We start from the raw sequence: 18,979 nt of genomic DNA on the forward strand, positions 1-18,979 counted from the left end.
AATCAATTTTGCACCAGTGCAAACACTTGTTGCGTTTACCAATAGAGGACATGGATGAACCAATTGCTTGGTTATGCCAATTCCCGTCATTATATTGGTGTCAGACGTGTTTTGCTCACATATGCGAGTAAAATGTGTATTTCCCTCCACAATATAAATAGCCTCACCGTATCATAGTGAAGATTATTGCAATGCAGAAATTCTCTTTTGTATTTGGAAGGCAGGTCATTGAATCGATAACGGAAAAGGTAGATCTCTTGCTGGATAAACCACCGTCTGAGATGTTCTCTATAAGATTTTAAAAATGAACACTGTTTGTTCAATTTACAAAATAAGGGCCCGATTCCGATTTAGGAATGTATGCCTTTCCTACTCACTTCTCAGTATTTGGTATTCAGACTTACCGTATTCAGTCGCGTAACGCCCTCTGCAGGTGTGGCTACCTTGCGAGTTCTTAAAAAATGTTATTCTACCGCTGAAAACCGCCCTACTTGCTGGACAAGATTTTCTCGTGGAGTTTTCATTCAATAGGGTTTTCAGTACATTTATCTTAAGCCATCCCTTTAAATACGGTGTACCATTTAGTTCGAATTTTGACGACAATAGAGTATAGCAAGAGAACGGTTCAGAGTTTTAGGGATCAATGAAAGACCTGACGAAGATCCGCACGAAAGAAAGAAAACGGTGGTTTGATTCATTCTGAAAATTGCCACATTCAGTTCTTCAACCCATGGTAATGTTGGAAGATTAGTGTACATATAAGTATAATAGTTAGAACAGTGTACAATAGTAGGCTATACCCTCGTCTATTGCCTGCACTAACCAGGGAGCTGTGTGATGACACAGCCAAGTATTGCGCCATGCGTTGGGTTCTAACTGTTACGGTTTGGTCTACGCTCCATAATGATTTAATTAGCCTACATGTCTTTTTTTTATATCAACTGTTAGTAAAGATCCTCAGCAACAACCACACGGCCATGACGGAATTTACAGAGGAAGAAAATTAAGGTAAATGAAACAACATAATTAAATGGAATAATAATGTATACCAACTGAAGGGAACCAACAGTAAATTGGCAGTTGAATATGTGTGGTTACTCTGCATACTGACAGTCGATACTGATAGTCGCTAATATTTAACTGGATAAAAATAGCAGACAGAAAGTCAGGTAGCCTATAATTAAGACGTTAGAGTTCCCATCCCTGCAAGTTAAAAGGCCGTACAATTTCAATTCTTCATAATGGCACAGCATTTCATAAACAGTGTGGGAAATATAAACTTCAGTTTGCTGCCATATGACTGGTTTCACATTAGTCGCAAGCGATAAGGTCAAATAGATCTAAAACAAGTGTCATTTATATTTACAATTCTCTTATCCAAAACAGACTACTAATTTACCTAGCTATTATCAATAGCTCTTATCAAGTTGTAAATTACAGTGTATGGAGAATGGTGTTATTTCTATTGGAAAAAATTAAGTAGATGCTTTTTCCACTTGGAACCGGTAGGTTCGCTAGACTTTATTCATGGTTTACTCCTAGACGTTATTTGGCAGTATTCAAGCCGGAGAACGAAGTGGGAGATGTGGTCCTTTCGTCGCTTCTCATATTCACTGGGGCCAATCTGAGGTTTCCTGTCACCCTTAGCGGGCTTTAAAAAGAAATAATCTCAACATCCCAAAAGAAACCATTACAATCTCAAGCTCTTCCTCACCACCAGCAATTCACCAGTGTTTTCAGGTTACCTTTGATGAAAGTTTTAAGTCAATACACAATATTAATATCTTCTTTATGTACTTATTATGGAATTCTGAATGTCTCGATTTGATTCATATTGCGCATCATTTTGTACTATTTGGTAGGGAAAGTTCAAGTTGGAGAACTCTGCATCCAGTTTCTTGGTATATTGTTCAGATGTTTTCACATAGCTCACTGCAAGGTTTTCAACCGTCTTCAACACTGGAATGACAAAACAAGATCAAAACCCCATGTAATGTTATGTATATATAGGTGACACTGTCAATATGAACAGGTTTACGTCTTCAGATTTCACAAGTTAAACAATAAGTTAGTGAATACAAGCAATTTCTACAATTCCAACAATTTACCGGTAACTCGCTTTACTTGTTTTATCAAGAGAGCTAGATTTGCTTCTGTTTACTCTTGATTTGTGCCACAGAGCGTTCGAATCACAGTGTGGGAAAATGACAAACGGGAGAAACCCAATCAGGGCCTTGGAAAGTGTTGGAAAGTCTGCAAGACATAATTACAGGTTTCAACACTCCGATTCCGCCTCTCATGACATTGTTCCACCTCTAACCATACATCTAGGATCAGAACAACGTTTCAATCAAACTCCAAGGTAGATAGAAAATATAACTAGTAAAACTGACCATAGATCAGTACCTAGGGGAGTAGCGACACTAGGATGGTCACAACACAACCGAGCCACACACACTCAAGATCAACTAGGAGGAATTTATTTTACAGGCGCTGTAGTTCAGAAACGGACCCATTGAGTTGCAGTGAACTGCGCTTCTGCTACCGGAAACCAAAAGCGTTTATAGCAACCGGACTGCAGCTGTGGGAGAGAGCCAAGCAAATATAGCTAGCAAGGCAACAACAATTTATTGAATTAAAGTTGTCGCTTTGTGAAATAGGATTAGACGACTTGTTACAACGATGAAAAGCGTGGATGTTCGTCTCCTCTTGTTGTGTCGCTAGTTATTGTGATTTATGACATAAACTAGAGTGTTAAGTGCTAACAAGTCCAGCTAGCTGCTATTCGTAGCTACGCCTACAAGGAGACGTGCTAGCGAAAGTTAGCTGAACGTGGAGACCTGACAATCCATCGTTCTTTAGCTAGCTAACGTTACATGACTAGCTCGCTAAGTTAGCTTTACAAATTGTTGCAACGATTTGATTGTTACTACGTTACAGTTTATTATAGCTTGTTATATTTCGTTTGGTAAATAAATAAAAACACAGGCGCTATTCTCTTTCATTGCGCAGCAATTGTATTTTGTTTTAGTCTCGTGCTGTTTGTTGCCTGTTGCAGCTGTAAGAGCCAGACGGTCATGTAACTGGATGCAGGTAAGAGAAATGTTACGAGTGTATCACTCGAAATTATACAATATTGTTAATTATATTTTTTGTTTCATTGATCCTCATGAGTAAGACTTTGTATCAAGCGTTGGACAGCTTCTGAACAAATAACATGATTAGCTAGCTACTATAAAATCATGAATCTGACATCTTATTTCGTGGATTTAAAAAACACATTTTTTCAAACACTTATCAGCAAGTCACCTTTGCAATATGACCCCATCCTCTCTCAGCTCACTGCATGCAGCATTCCCTGGTGATGATGATGTCGAGTAGTGCCATTCTAAAGTGTAAACCTCATCAGCAGATGCTGTTCTTGTTCTGGCAATTTGTCAATTAACAGTCTTCTGATTTAAAGTAGGCCGTAGTACCAAGCAGTTTTTAATGAAGACGTTAATAATAGGTATATTGATGTTGTTTGAAGTCATGTTGTGACCTTAGTGGGGTGTTTACACGAGCACTGTGGATGTGTATGCCTGGTTACCAGTGTGTTCCTTCAAAGTGACAAACCTGACAATCTAACTATGCAGCCTACAGGTAGGTCTAGACATAACAGCACGTTCCTCTAAGACAAATGTCTGATTTTAAGCTAAATCTATACAAGCAAAGTGTATTTGAAGAGTCAATGTAGCCAAGGAAATACGTTTTTATACAGTGGAACATCAAGTTCTGGCAAGCTTTACTGTGTCAGCTGCAGTTTGGGCTAAATTCATATAAGTGCATGCCATTTCAACAGTCTGTGCAAAATCGGAGCGAATGGTAAATGAAGCTGGTGTGTCCTTGCTTGCAGCTAAGTTACAGCCAGCTCTGTATTCAGTTACCTTTGATGAGACGTTGTGGGAGAGGCTCTACTTTGTAACTCAATCTGTGGTCGTTCCAGTCGCCTAGTAGCCTCATCTACCTAGAATCTTCCATGTTGTTTGGTTAGTCTGTATTGTGTTGGCTTGTGTGTTGACAACATGGCAATTTGTGACAGTCTGGATAATGGGACATGGTTTGGTTAGTAGGTACACAACCAGTCATTAAAAAAAATGTTTTACATTGTAGAATAATAGTGAAGACATCAAAACTATGAAATAACACATGTAGTAACCAAAAAAGTGTTAAACAAATCAAAATATATTTTATATTTGAGATTCTTTGCCTTGATGACAGCTTTGCACACTATTGGCATTCTCTCAACCTGCTTCATGAGGTAGTCATCTGGAATGCATTTCAATTAACAGGTGTGCCTTCTTAAGTTAATTTGTGGAATTTCTTTCCTTCTTAATGCATTTGAGCCAATCAGTTGTGTTGTGACAAGGTGGGGGGGGGGGGGGTATACAGAAGAAAGCCCTATTTGGTAAAAGACCAAGTCCATATTATGGCAAGAACGGCTCAAATAAGCAAAGAGAAACGACAGTCCGTCATTACTTTAAGACATGAAGGTCAGTAAGTATGGAACATTTCAAGAACTTTGAAAGTTTCTTCAAGTGCAGTCGCAAAAACCATCAAGCGCCATGATGAAACTGGCTCGCATGAGGACTGCCACAGGAATTGAAGACCCAGAGTTACCTCTGCTGCAGAGGATAGGTTCATTAGAGTTACCAGCCTCAGAAATTGCAGCCCAAATAAATGCTTCACAGAGTTCAAGTCACAGACACATCTCAACATCAACTGTTCAGAGGGGACTGTGTGAATTAGGCCTTCATGGTCGAATTGCTGCAAAGAAACCACTACTAAAGGACACCAATAAGAAGAAGAGATTTGCTTGGGCCAAGAAACACGAGCAATGGACATTAGACCGGTGGAAATTTGTCCTTTGGTCCGGAGACCAAATTAGAGATTTTTGGTTCCAACCGCCGTGTCTTTGTGAGACGCGGTGTGGGTGAACGGATGATCTCCGCATGTGTATTTCCCACCGTAAAGCATGGAGGTGTTATGGTGTGGAGGTGCTTTGCTGGTGACACTGTCTGTGATTTATGGTCCTCTGTAGCTCAATTGGTAGAGTATGGCGCTTGTAACGCCAGGGTAGTGGGTTCGATCCCCGGGACCACCCATATGTAAAAATTTATGCGCACATGACTGTAAGTCGCTTTGGATAAAAGCGTCTGCTAAATGGCATATTATTATAATTATTATTTATTTAGAATTCAAGGCACACTTAACCAGCATGGCCACCACAGCATTCTGCAGCGATTCGCCATCCCATCTGGTTTGGGCTTAGTTGGACTATCATTTGTTTTTTAACAGGACAATGACTCAACACCCCTCCAGGCTGTGTAAGGGCTATTTTACCAAGAAGGAGAGTGATGGAGTGCTGCATCAGATGACCTGGCCTCCACAATCCCCCGACCTCAAGCCAATTTGAGATGGTTTGGGATGAGTCGGACGGCAGAGTGAAGGAAAAGCAACCAAGAAGTGCTCAGCATATGTGGGAACTCCTTCAAGACTGTTGGAAAAGCATTCCAGGTGAAGCTGGTTGAGAGAATGCTAAGAGTGTGAAAAGCTGTCATCAAGGCAAAGGGTGGCTATTTGAATAATAATAATATAATAATAATAATAATAATAATAATATGCCATTTAGCAGACGCTTTTATCCAAAGCGACTTTACAGTCATGTGTACATACATTTTTATGTATGGGTGGTCCCGGGGATCGAACCCACTACCCTGGCGTTACAAGCGCCATGCTCTACCAATTGAGCCACAGAGGACCACCCAAATATATTTTGATTTGTTTAACACTTTTTTGGTTAATACATGATTCCATATGTGTTATTTCATAGTTTTCATGCCTTCACTATTATTCTACAATGTAGAAAATAGTAAAAATTAAGAAAAACCCTTGAATGAGTAGGCGTGTCCAAACTTTTGACTGGTACTGTAGCTTTCGTTGTGGTTGAGAAGCCAGCCTGTTTACAGTGTGGCTTGGATCTTGGATCATCCACTTTATGAATAGGATTAGCTGATGTTGGATAACAAACATCTCTGAGAGTTTAAACTCGGGGGAAAAAGGCCTACCTTCGCTTTGTGTGCAGTCAGTGGAACCCTGGACAGATCCACAAGACATTCCTTGCATAGTCTGTTGAGGTTAAGTCAAACCAGAGCTTTTCACATTGTGAACACAATGTTTTGTTTTTGTATCTACGCTAATGATAATGATAGACCCATAGCACTAGCCTCTAGTGTTATTTTGCTACCAAGCTGATACTTTTAGGCCAACATGTTGTGACGTTGTCGATCACATTACCATGCAAGAGGTTTTGGCAGACTGTCATGGGTGTGGTTGTGGGGATTTTTCCCTGCTCAGATGTAAGATGTAAATTCCCATAAAACAGCATATCCTAGTCATCTGGAACAAGACTGAATCCCTGGCATGTCAGCTGCACCCTCTCCTAGCGAGTCCCAGGCAGCTACACCCTCTCCTAGCCAGGCCCAGGCATCTACACCCTCTCCTAGCCAGGCCCAGGCATCTACACCCTCTCCTAGCCAGGCCCAGGCAACTACACCCTCTCCTAGCCAGGCCCAGGCATCTACACCCTCTCCTAGCCAGGCCCAGGCATCTACACCCTCTCCTAGCCAGGCCCAGGCATCTACACCCTCTCCTAGCCAGGCCCAGGCATCTACACCCTCTCCTAGCCAGGCCCAGGCATCTACACCCTCTCCTAGCCAGGCCCAGGCATCTACACCCTCTTCTAGCCAGGCCCAGGCATCTACACCCTCTCCTAGCCAGGCCCAGGAAGCTACATCCTTTCCTAGCGAGGGCCAGGCATCTACACCCTCTCCTAGTCAGGGCCAGGCATCTACACCATCTCCTAACCAGGGCCAGGCATCTACACCCTCTCCTAGCGAGGGCCAGGCATCTACACCCTCTCCTAGCGAGGGCCAGGCCCAGGCATCTACACCCTCTCCTAGCCAGGCCCAGGCAGCTACCTCTCCTCTCTTGAATGCCTGCCACGTCAGCTACACCCTCTCCTAGCCAGACCCTGGCGGCCTGGCCCAGACAGCTACCTAATGGAAAAGTGTGTGGGAGCAGAGCTATGGAGGCAGTAACTGAGCGACGTGTAGCTGACTGTAGCATGTAACCATCAGCTGACGTTACCTCAGAGGGCTGCAGCCGGGATGCACTAGCTAGTGTTTACACTCGGCTGTAAAACAGAGGGCCAGCTAGTGAGGGTTTTATGGGTAGACTGAGGAGCAGTGAGGTAGAAAGTGTTCTCCTCATCCAAACATAATACATCATATTGCTGAACAAACAGAGGGATGTTTTTATGTGGGCTGGGCTCGTCAGTTGGTGAGACTGTAACTTGGATATTCGAACTGCAGAACGACAAGGGTTTTGTGCAGAGAAAATAACAATGTTAAGACCTTAAAAGTCCGGTTTATCGTTGTCTCTACCAGGAGGTGTTTAAGTGATCCAGTGGCAGCCCTCCTAAAGCAACACCAGACGGCCTGGAAGTGTGAGGAAAGCCCAGCAACACACAGCCATGTTGGAGGAGGACATGGAAGTGGCCATCAAGGTGGTGGTGGTGGGCAACGGTGCGGTGGGGAAGTCCAGCATGATCCAGCGCTACTGCAAGGGCATCTTCACCAAGGACTACAAGAAGACCATCGGTGTTGACTTCCTGGAGAGACAGCTACTGTAAGGAGATTTCCCATTGTTAGTGTGTCTTACATAGCCTATACACTATTCAAATAGTATCATGAACCTCCCGAGTGGCGAAGTGGTCTAGCTGTGCCACTAGAGATCCTGGTTCGAATCCAGGCTCTGTCGTGGCCGGCCGCGACCGGGAGACCCATGGGGCGGCGCACAATTGGCCCAGCGTCGTCCAGGGTAGGGGAGGGAATGGCCGGCAGGGATGTAGCTCAGTTGGTAGTTCGATTCCCACGGGGGGTATGAAAAATAAATAAAAAAAGAATGTGTGCACTCACTAACTGTAAGTCGCTCTGGATAAGAGCGTCTGCTAAATGACTCAAATGTAAATGTAATGAACTTTTGTTGAATATGAAATAATACATGTGGTTTTTGAAACTTACGTTTTAACCTGAGCACTTCTGCGTGAGGGAGAAGCTGGCGCTCGATTGCTGCAGAGGGACCAATGTGTGTGAGATGGGAGGAGCAGACAGAGGGGTACCTAGTCAGTTGTACAACTGAATGCATTCAACTGAAATGTGTCCAACGCGGGGGGCTGCCTTAATCAACTTCCACGTCATCGTGCCCGGGGAACAGTGGGTTAACTGCCTTGCTCAGGGGCAGAAAGACACATTTTTACCTTGTCACCTCGGGGATTCGATCCAGCAACCGTTCCCAACGCTCCTACCCGCCAGGCTACCTGCCGCCCCAAAGGATAGAGAGATGTAGTAGCCACTAGTCAAGGCCACTCGGCTACAGACACCATGTTATTTATCATCCCATATAACAGTGCCTGTGTTGACTGGAGTAGCCTAGAGCAGGGGTTCTCAAACCTTCTGGTGCCGGGGACTCCTTTTGGGATTGCAAATTAATCAGGGACCGCCTCATAATCTGTACACAACTCGAGTGAGAATAAAAAATAGCATACAAGTTGTTTTACTATGTCTTGGGTAGTGCATGGCTGGACAAACCTCTTGGCATCGGAGAGAACATTTAGCAGTTTTCAAGCTAATTTCCTGTAATTCTACATATTTTGAGATGTTTTGTTGTTGCAGCTTTAACACGAATATCCTGCAATTCTACACATTTTTCCACGAGGCAGAAAGAAAACGTTCCTGTTTCAAAGCTGAAATTACAGTGCATTTATGTAACAAATAAATAAATATATATTGAGTTGAAAAATGAATAATTGGTGGAGTACGCTGGTTACCAATATCCCTGTGAGCCTCTCAGGCCCATGTTGCCCAGGGTTAAGAACATAAATTGTAGATTAATAATATTACATTTTATTGTGTTACACACTCTAAATTTATTTCATGGATTCCTTGGCCAAAATGTGTTTAACCTGTTGTTAATAGTACTCATGGGGGGAGGGATCATTTTTTAAAATATATATTTTGAGATCTGGCTACAGATCTCCTGCAGTACCACTGCGGACCCCCATGCGCGACCCAAGTCATAGTAAAACTCCTTGTATGCTATTTTTGAGAAACCCTGGCCTAGGTAAGCCAGCTAAGCTAGCCAGCTATAGCTAGCTAGGCTAATTAAGGCTACATTCTGCGCTTTCTCCCCAACCCCATTCAGATAAAACAACAGCCTACCTGTTGGTTGCTCATTGTAGCCTACTCCTTCTAATTTCACTAATTTTTAATTCCGTAATTTTATTCCATCTTGCACTGCATTAGTGAACTCTCACTCCACTTGCTCCACATTGAGCGTCTTTGCTGTTTTGATTGGCCGACATAAACAACAAACTACACAGGTGAAGGCTACCGGTCGGCTACCGTTTTAAAAAAAAATACATTGAAAAGTTTGTTTTATTAAATTAATAATTTGAAATGTCATAGTATGTCTGTCCTTGTATGTAACAATGTCACATGGATATTTTAATTTAATTTATTCGCTAAAATGAATACTCACAAGTATTCAAATACTAACGTCCGTTCGGATATTCAAATAACTGTGCACATCCCTAATATACATACAGTATGTATATTAAGATGCATAAAAATACACAGTACATCTCTTACAGATATGCAGTACAATCCGACGAGGTGCATACAATAGCAGCCATACCAAGAGATCTGGGGGACCGTACTGTCCTGAGTGACCACTAAAATAAAAATGAAGTGGGAAGTTTACATACACCTTAGCCAAATACATTTAAACTCAGTTTTTCACAATTCCTGACATTTAATCCTAGTAAAAATTCTGTTTTAGGTCAGTTAGGATCACCACTTTATTTTAAGAATGTGAAATGTCAGAATAATAGTAGAGAGAATTATTTATTTCAGCTTTTATTTATTTCATCACATTCCCAGTGGGTCAGAAGTTTTCATACACTCAATAAGTATTTGGTAGCATTGGCTACAAATTGTTTAACTTGGGTCAAACGTTTCGGGTAGCCTTCCACAAGCTTCCCACAATAAGTTGGGTGAATTTTGGCCCATTCCTCCTGACAGAGCTGGTGTAACTGAGTCAGGTTTGTAGGCCTCCTTGCTCGCACACACTTTTTCATTTCTGCCCACAAATGTTCTATAGGATTGAGGTCAGGGGTTTGTGATGGCCACTCTAATACCTTGACTTTGTTGTCCTTAAGCCATTTTGCCACAACTTTGGAAGTATGCTTTGGTCATTGTCCATTTGGAAGACCCATTTGCGACTAAGCTTTAACTTCCTGACTGATGTCTTGATGTTGCTTCAATATATCCACATAATTTTCCTTCCTCATGATGCCATCTATTTTGTGAAGTGCACCAGTCCCTCCTACAGCAAAGCACCCCCACAGCATGATGCTGCCACCCCCGTGCTTCACGGTTGGGATGGTGTTCTTCTGCTTGCAAGCAACCCCCTTTTTCCTCCAAACATAACGATGGTCATTATGGCCAAACAGTTCTATTTTTGTTTCATCCTTGCTGAGCGGCCTTTCAGGTTATGTCGATATAAGACTCGTGTTACTGTGGATATAGATACCTTTGTACCTGTTTCCTCCAGCATCTTCACAAGGTCCTTTGCTGTTGTTCTGGGATTGATTTGCACTTTTCGCACCAAAGTACATTCATCTCTAGGAGACAGAACGTGTCTCCTTCCTGAGCGGTATGATGGCTGCGTGGTCCCATGGTGTTTATACTTGCGTATTGTTTGTACAGATGAACGTGGTACCTTCAGGCGTTTGGAAATTGCTCCCAAGGATGAACCAGACTTGTGGAGGTCTACAATTATTTTTCTGAGGTCTTGGCTGATTTCTTTTGATTTCCCCATGATGTCAAGCAAAGAGGGACTGAGTTTGAAGGTAGGCCTTGAAATACATCCACAGGTACACCTCCAATTGACTCAAATGATGTCAATTAGCCTATCAGAAGCTTCTAAAGCCATGACATCATTTTCTGGAATTTTCCAAGCTGTTTAAAGGCACAGTCAACTTAGTGTATGTAAACTTCTGACCCACTGGAATTGTGATACAGTGAAATAATCTGTCTGTAAACAGTTGTTGGAAAAATTACTTGTGCCATGCACAAATTAGATGTCCAAACCGACTTGCCAAAACTATAATTTGTTAACAAGAAATGTGTGGAGTGGTTGAAAAACGAGTTTTAATGACTCCAACCTAAGTGTATGTAAACTTCCGACTTCAACTGTACATGCATTTTGGCTGCACAGACGATCTCTTTATTCTCTTAACACGTTGTTTTATAAGAGATACCTGGCATCTATGTCTAACTGAAACTGTTAGTTAACTGTGTTTTGGCCCTAGAGTCCTTAAGGATTTGGCCCAAAAGCACACATTTTCTTTATTTTTCCAGTAAGTCTATTTTCTTGTTTTTATGCTTAACAAATGTGAGGCAAACCCATAACTCCAATGTAAAGTGTCAAGCGGTATTTCATTCAGATAGTTGTTTATTAATATGGCGTGACAATGGCTTCGGTCACAGATAATGGACATGCAGTGCCCAGATGTACGCGGAAGCATGGATATTCTCAGGAAATTCTCAGAGAAACCCTGAAAACATTGAAACTCTAACTGCATTGAATAAAACAATTGTCAGATGGAGGTGCGCTCACTGAAGGCTTGAAGCATTGTTTTTATAAAACAATAAAGTTGTGGAGGACAGTCTTCTGAGCGTCAATCTCGCCTATAACATATAGCGCAGAACTGTTGAATGAATAGTTTGATATGACAGTCAAGTAGAAATGTATACATTTGATACTGCTCTGTCTATACATTGAGAAACTCACAATACCATGTATTGAAACCCCCTTTTTTTCCACAGAGTGAATGATGAAGATGTGAGATTGATGTTGTGGGACACGGCAGGGCAGGAAGAGTTTGACGCCATCACCAAGGCCTACTACCGCGGTAAGACTCCTCCCTCCCAGGGAAGGACATGAACCTCCTCCACTGGGTCTGCCAGAAAGACAGCCTTTCACTTTTCAACAGGTCATTTTTCAGTATGGATTCAGCTGTGAAACTGCACCAAGATGACCTCACAGGGAACGATTCAACTAGCATGTCCATATTGTATTTCTGTTATTGTATGTCCCAGGCAGCTACACCCTCTCCTAACACAAGAAATGCAAACTGGAGTGTATGGAATTTCAACAATACAAATAATACGTTAAAAAAACCCATTACAAAATCAGTTATTTGATTTGAAAGCTTCTTCTTATGTACAAACAAATAACTGAGGATCCAGCATTTCTTAGCATTGTGGTGACAGCTGCCATGCTGCCCCGTGTACGTTTAGGTTGATTAGATCCCCATTAGCTGTTGCACATGCAGCAGCTACTCTTCCTGGGGTCCACACAAAACATTAAATAGCCTACATTAGAGTACAGAACAGTTGTTGACAAGAACAACATAAGATAATATTTAAAATAAAGTAAGAATGATCTATTGTCAAGACATACTATTTACACACTATTCATATAATTATGTACAGTTAAATTAGATCTTTTAGAAAGTGGAAAGGGGCTGTGATACGGTATGTTTTTTGTAATGTATATATTTTTTTTTTAAAAGCTAAACTTGCTTTTTTTTTGTCTGAGTAACCTCTGGTGGCAGAGCATTCCACAATGACATGGCTGTATACATTACTGAGCCATGCATGATGTGCTCCAGGTGCCCAGGCGTGTGTACTGGTCTTCTCCACCACTGACAGGGGGTCGTTTGAGGCCATCAGCAGCTGGTGGGAGAAGGTGGAGATCGAGGTGGGAAACATCCCCACTGTCCTGGTGCAGAACAAGATTGACCTTCTGGATGACACGGTGATCAAAAAGTAACACTTCCATTAGACCCATTTGCCTTCTTGAACTTGGCCTGTTGTGATATATCGATAAATAAATGGACATTTCTAGATGCATGGCTTGGATAACAGACATCTTGATTAGACATGATCAAGCATGGCAGAATTGACCAGTAACCCTTTCTCTTTTCCTCCTGGTACTGTAGTGAGGAGGCAGAAGGTCTGGCCAAGAAGCTCAAGTTGAGGTTTTACCGAACCTCCGTAAAGGAGGACCTCAATGTCAATGAAGGTGAGTCAAAGAAAACGTGTACAACTGACCAGGTAAATAACTGTTATGTTAGGAAGAATGCAATGGGAATCATAAAAAAATGACATTTCTTCTTTTCAGTTTTCAAATACCTAGCAGATAAGTATCTGCAGCGACTGAAGCGGCAAACAGCAGAGGAGCCCGAGGTAGTCCATACAACTAGCAATAAAATTGGTAAGCATCCTGATAACCATGTCAAGTCTCCAGTCAGTACAGACCTCTGGCACTGGAATGGACAGTGCCACAGAGAGATTTGTCTTGTTCTGCAAAGATAGTTTGCATTTAGGATCTTCCCCCTCTCATTTTATCTTTACTATACATTGTCAATTACATTTGGTAACATGACAACATTCATGAAAAATGTGGGGTTCATACAACATAAGACCTAAAAAAACAAAAGTTTGAGTAAGAAATCTGTATCTCCCGGCTCTAGTTGAACAAATCTTACGCAATGGTAAATCTTCTCGCGTGGCTTTCAGAGTTGTGGGTGTGTCAGAAATATTTATGCTATTTTCACAGCGGGAATCATGAGCGCAATAGCTGGCGGTGGCGTGAAAGGGGCCCGGGTTTGGATGAATGAATGAATAAATAAGTTCTAGGTGTGACAAGGGCTTGACCACTCACTGGCCAATCAGTGTTCTCCATGGCTTAATACCTGCGTGAGTTTGTCACAAGTTGTGTAGGCTATTGACGGTCGTTATCAACTCTAATTCGGCTGGAGGGCACGGAATATTCCCGTCCTGGTCCATTGTGGATTGATACCGTACATTAAATAGCATACAGCAACGAATAATAGCAACATTAGAATGCATCCGGTGTTGCTAAATATGTTTGCCGTGTTTGCAGTCCAAATTGTTCTAGTTGGCTTCAACACGAAGGCCTAAATGTCTACGCATCAGTAAAGACAATGTGTTTTATATAGAAATGTGAAGTGCAGATTTGGACTCACGGGTGTGTGGTTTGCTTGAATGATATCAAAGCGGTATTCATTATAATTCTCAATTTCTTAGCTTTTCAGACCACGCTCATAGACATCCAAGGGATCTCATAAGAGTGCTCTTAGAACTTTTGTGTGTCAGCAATGAGTCATTTAAAGTTGTATCACTTAACACATCTACACATCTCTACCCTAACAGGAGTTTTCAACACCACAAGTAGTAACCTATCTAGTCAGAACTCCAGCAACGGCCGAGAAGTCATCAGCTTGCGACCCAACAAACAGAGGACAAAGAAAAGCAAAAACCCCTTTGGTAGCTGCAGCCTTCTTTAGAATTAATCCATTCCCTACAATACTGTATGTTTTGACTGCCATGTGTGAGTGTAAGCGTCTCGATTGATGATTGGCTGTGTATTATGGGGGTACATTCTTTCACTGACCAAAGTCTGCATAGGATATGGTATTATATATACATTTGAGCATAACCTACAGGTGTAGGTCTTAATTTGATCACTCTTTTGTTGCTGAGAAGTGCCCTGCAAATGAGCTACATGATGGACTTAAATTCACAAAAAATCTGCACTTATAAGACAGTTATATTAACAGTATTGCACTTCATGTAGCCTAATTTTGGCCAGCTAATAGTCTAACCACCGATCAAGCAACACAAAAAGTTCAAATCCTGTTGCTGCAGGATTATATTTGCTCTGACAATACTGGTCAAATTAAGATCAAACATCTGTAGATCTAATATGCACCTGAGTATTGTGACTACCATGCCTTTTGAGCATCTTTACAGATCAAGTGCAGCCTTCGTTTCTCATGGATAGATGTATGAAATATAAAGCGCAAGTATGGCAAGAGTAATAATAGTGGTTCTGGTGGCTGTAATGGGTACTACAACCCAACACAGATGCTATGTTGTAGCATGAATGGAATGCTTGAAGCAGATCTTTTGGGAAATTGTAGTTGGGCGTGGCAGGGTTTCCCCATTTACACCCTTCAACATGGTGTAGGGGAGGGTTACATTCTAGTTCACTAACAAGGCGTATTTGTACGTTCATATTATGTGATTTTTATAGATGACCATTTGTGCATTTGACTGTTCATCTGTGCAAAATGTTTGTATTGTAAGACATATACAGATTACTTTGTACCATATTTGTTCTAAATTATTAATGGAATATGGTTCAATATACTGAGTGTACAAAACATTAGGAACATCTTCCTAATATTGAGTTGCACCCCTTTTGCCCTCAGAAAAGCATTAATTTGTCGGGGCATGAACTCTACAAGGAGTTGAAAGCGTTCCACTGGGATGCTGGCCCATGTTGACTCCAATGTTTTCCCACAGTTGTGTCAAGTTGGCTGGATGTCCTTTGGGTGGTGCACCATTCTTGATAAAACACAGGAAACTGTTGAGCATGAAAAACCCAGCAGCGTTAGAGTTCTTGACACACTCAAACCGGTGCCCTGATCAAAGGTGCTTAAATATTTTTTTGTCTTGCCCATTCACCCTCTGGATGGCACACGTATACAATCCATCTCAAGGCTTAAAAAAATAATTATTTAACCTGTCTCCTCCCCTTCATCTACACTGATTTGAAGTGGATTTAACAAGTGACATCAAAAAAGGATCATAGCTTTCACCTGTATTCACAGGGTCAGTCTATGTCATGGAAATGTTTTGTACACTCCGTGTGTATCATGAATAAAGACTAAGGGCTCTATTTTAACAAGCCTAACGCAATGGTAAGTCTTAGCGCTGGCGGTAGCATTATAGGTTCGGGATGTGTCAAATATTTTTGCTATTTTCACAACCGGAATTATTGGTGCAGTAGCTGGCTGTGGCGCGAAAGGGCTTGGTTTTGATGAATAAACATGTTGTAGGTTGAGGCTTGGCCCCTCACTGGCCAATCAGAACGTGCTCCATGGCTAAATATGTGGTGGCTTCAAGTTGTGTATTTATGGTATTTTATGTATTGTGTTAAACCAAAAACAATGTTTCTAAATAGGATCGGGTCAGAAGCGTTATATCATAAATCGCTTCTTGTTCCATGGCACTGTGCACACGTGGTCTAAATGTCTTTACACATAACATTCGCAAGTCTATACAAAATACTAGGCTGCTGTCAATTGAATCGTTGCCTATGTGCGAGGCAGATTCTCAAAAGAATCTGCCGTTATGGCATTATAGGAGGACTGAATAGTTTGGAGGAGCGTGTCTTTCGGTTACTGGCCCATCGCTCTTAACCACTAGGCTAACTGCCGCCCCACCTTCTGTTTGTGGATCTTAAAACGTACCTATAGCACTCATGAAATTGTTTTTAAGGACACACTTCAAATATTGCCACCCACCTCAGCGCAAGCAACTGATGTTAGACCGGTAAAATGCCAGTGCAAGTTTTTACATGACGAAATTGCAAACAAATGTGCGTTTGATGCTTGCACCTCCTCAACGCCAGCCGACAATAGAGCCCTACAAGACTCAGACATAATTATTCATCCTGTTCTGAAAGGTATTTTTATATGAATCTTAACAATGAGCTGCTTAACACCTTCATTAACATAGTGCCAAATAGTTTCTAAAGCTTATTTCATTGTTGTAAGAAATGTACATATTTTAAAGAGAAAGGTTGGAGTGATTTTGCAGTTGAATTACAACAGACTAGTAGAATGTGCTGTTATATGAGGAAATACTATTTGAGTCACGAAGTTAAATAATGTTGTGAACTTATAGGATGGATGAGCCAGTGAAGAGGGTTTTGCTACACAGAACATACAACTCATTAATATCCCTCTTTATCTGGTTAGTGCACACAATTCATGCACAGGTGTTTGTACTGGTCATTGTAACTGGCCCACTATTTGGTCTTAACACTTTCATAGGATACTAGCAATCTAAATTGTTTACATGTTACATATTGCTGCATTTAAATATGTGCTTTGTGTTTCTACTGTGGTACAATCAATGGTAACATCTTTAATGTGCTCATATTTGAGTCTTAAGATTTATATTTGTTACATTTTATATTTGTTACGTTAATTTTGGGAGAAATAAACACTTGTTTACAAAATAAATATCCAATTTGTATTTTTAAGTGAAAACATCTCCATGATTGAATGTCTCTTGATTGAATGTTCTTAAATGATGAACAGAACTACTGTCATGCTCTGAGGAGAGCTTTGTAATGTCTTCATTTTCTCGCCTAGGCATCATGCTTGGATAGTGTTCTGTTACCACTCTCTAACCGCTATGTTGACTTTTTCTGAGGCAAGACATTTTTGCTCTCATTTCACTGTAAGACAAACAAAAAAGTCTCATTATTGTCTCTATACTGTGCTCTTCATAATAACTTCTAGTCACCCATTAATACTATTCACAAATCAAAATGGCCCCCATGTTTATAAGTACATTCTACTGTATATAGAAAAAGTTCTCTATCAATTTAGCCTATTTGTTTATATATCAGTAAATGTTGTATGAAAAGTTACATGCTTGCCTTATGTTATTTTATTTTTTTTCCATGTGAAGGAATGTGGAACCACGGTCCAATGCCACAATGCCTTGTCCTCATTCTTTATGGATCTTAAAACAAAAATATGTTTAACTATTTTGTTTTAAAGATGACTGCTCAGTAAATATTGTAAATCACACTCCATCCCTTTATAACAGATGCTGTTTGTAAACGTGTTATGGTTGAATAATTTTTGTCTCCTGAAAATACAATGTTTATATTGACCATTTAAATTCATTTATAATTCAGTCAGTTACCAGTCATGTGAAATCCATAGATTAGATCATTATTTATTTATTTCAATTGAGTGATTTCCTTATATGAACTGTATCCCAGTAAAATCGTTGATGTTGTTGCATATTGCATTTATATTTTTGTTCAGTATGTAATATTTAGCAGACACCTTTATCCAAAGTGATTTACAGTCATGCGTGAATACATTTTTACGTATGGGTGGTCACGGGAATCGAACCCAATATCCTGGTGTTGCAATGCTCTACCAAGATGTATGACAGGGTTATAAATCCTTTGTGAAGCCTCAATTGAATTACTTATATGGCCTTTATTAAGCGGTGCTTATGCCACCCTTCATAAAGCACATATTTATGTCAAATTTGATGTCAAATCAAATTGTATTTGTCACATGCGCCGACTACAACAGGTGTAGACCTTACAGTGAAATGATTACTTACAAGCCATTAACCAATAATGCAGTTTTAAGAAAAATAAGTGTTAAGTAAAAATTAGATAACTAATTTTTTTTTAACAAAATAATGAAAGAGCAGCAGTAAAATAACAGTAGCGAGGCTATATACAGGGGGTACCGGTACAGAGTCAATGTGCGGGGACACAGGTTAGTCGAGGTAATTGAGGTAATATGTACATGTAGGTAAAGTTAAAGTGACTACGCATAGATAATAAACAGAGAGTGGCAGCAGTGTAAAAGAGGGGGTGGGGGGACAATGCAAATAGTCTGGGTAGCCATTTGTTAGCTGTTCAAGAGTCTTATGGCTTGGGGGTAGAATCTGTTAAGAAGCCTTTTGGACCTAGACTTGGCGCTCTGGTACCGCTTGCCGTACGGTAGCAGAGAAAACAGTCTATGACTAGGGTGGCTGGAGTCATTGATTTTTAGGGCTTTCCTCTGACACCACCTGGTATAGAGGTCCTGGATGGCAGGAAGCTTGGCCCCAGTGATGTACTGGGCCGTACGCACTACCCTCTGTAGAGCCTTGCGGTCGGAGGCCGAGCAGTTGCC

General features: G+C 41.1%; 1 protein-coding gene and 1 pseudogene across 3 annotated transcripts in view; one reads left to right on the forward strand and one right to left on the reverse strand.

The window, feature by feature from the left end:
- The window catches only part of LOC311100901 (DNA primase large subunit-like), a 115,152-nt pseudogene extending 111,150 nt beyond the window's left edge, over positions 1–4,002 (reverse strand). Inside the window, exons 1-4 of the transcript in view lie at positions 3,927–4,002; positions 1,853–1,959; positions 1,545–1,651; positions 158–288 (exon numbers count right to left, since the gene is read on the reverse strand). The product of the transcript in view is annotated as a DNA primase large subunit-like (transcript). The remainder of the gene's footprint in view (positions 1–157; positions 289–1,544; positions 1,652–1,852; positions 1,960–3,926) is intronic.
- On the forward strand, positions 494–18,075 carry rab23 (RAB23, member RAS oncogene family). Of its 2 annotated transcripts, none has more exons than XM_084142305.1 (7): positions 494–1,008; positions 7,488–7,728; positions 11,991–12,076; positions 12,839–12,995; positions 13,169–13,251; positions 13,351–13,443; positions 14,406–18,075. In XM_084142305.1, exons 2-7 carry the CDS (start codon positions 7,574–7,576, stop codon positions 14,537–14,539), a joined length of 708 nt encoding a protein of 235 aa, XP_083998431.1. In that variant the 5' UTR covers positions 494–1,008; positions 7,488–7,573; the 3' UTR covers positions 14,540–18,075. The 2 variants fall into 2 exon arrangements, with proteins under 2 accessions (XP_083998431.1, XP_083998430.1); XM_084142304.1 differs by lacking the exon at positions 494–1,008 and adding an exon at positions 2,315–3,093.
- Positions 18,076–18,979: the final 904 nt, after the last annotated feature.

This window comes from Coregonus lavaretus (assembly GCF_964263955.1).
Source record: "Coregonus lavaretus genome assembly, chromosome: 25".
Classification (NCBI taxonomy): Eukaryota; Metazoa; Chordata; class Actinopteri; order Salmoniformes; family Salmonidae; genus Coregonus; species Coregonus lavaretus.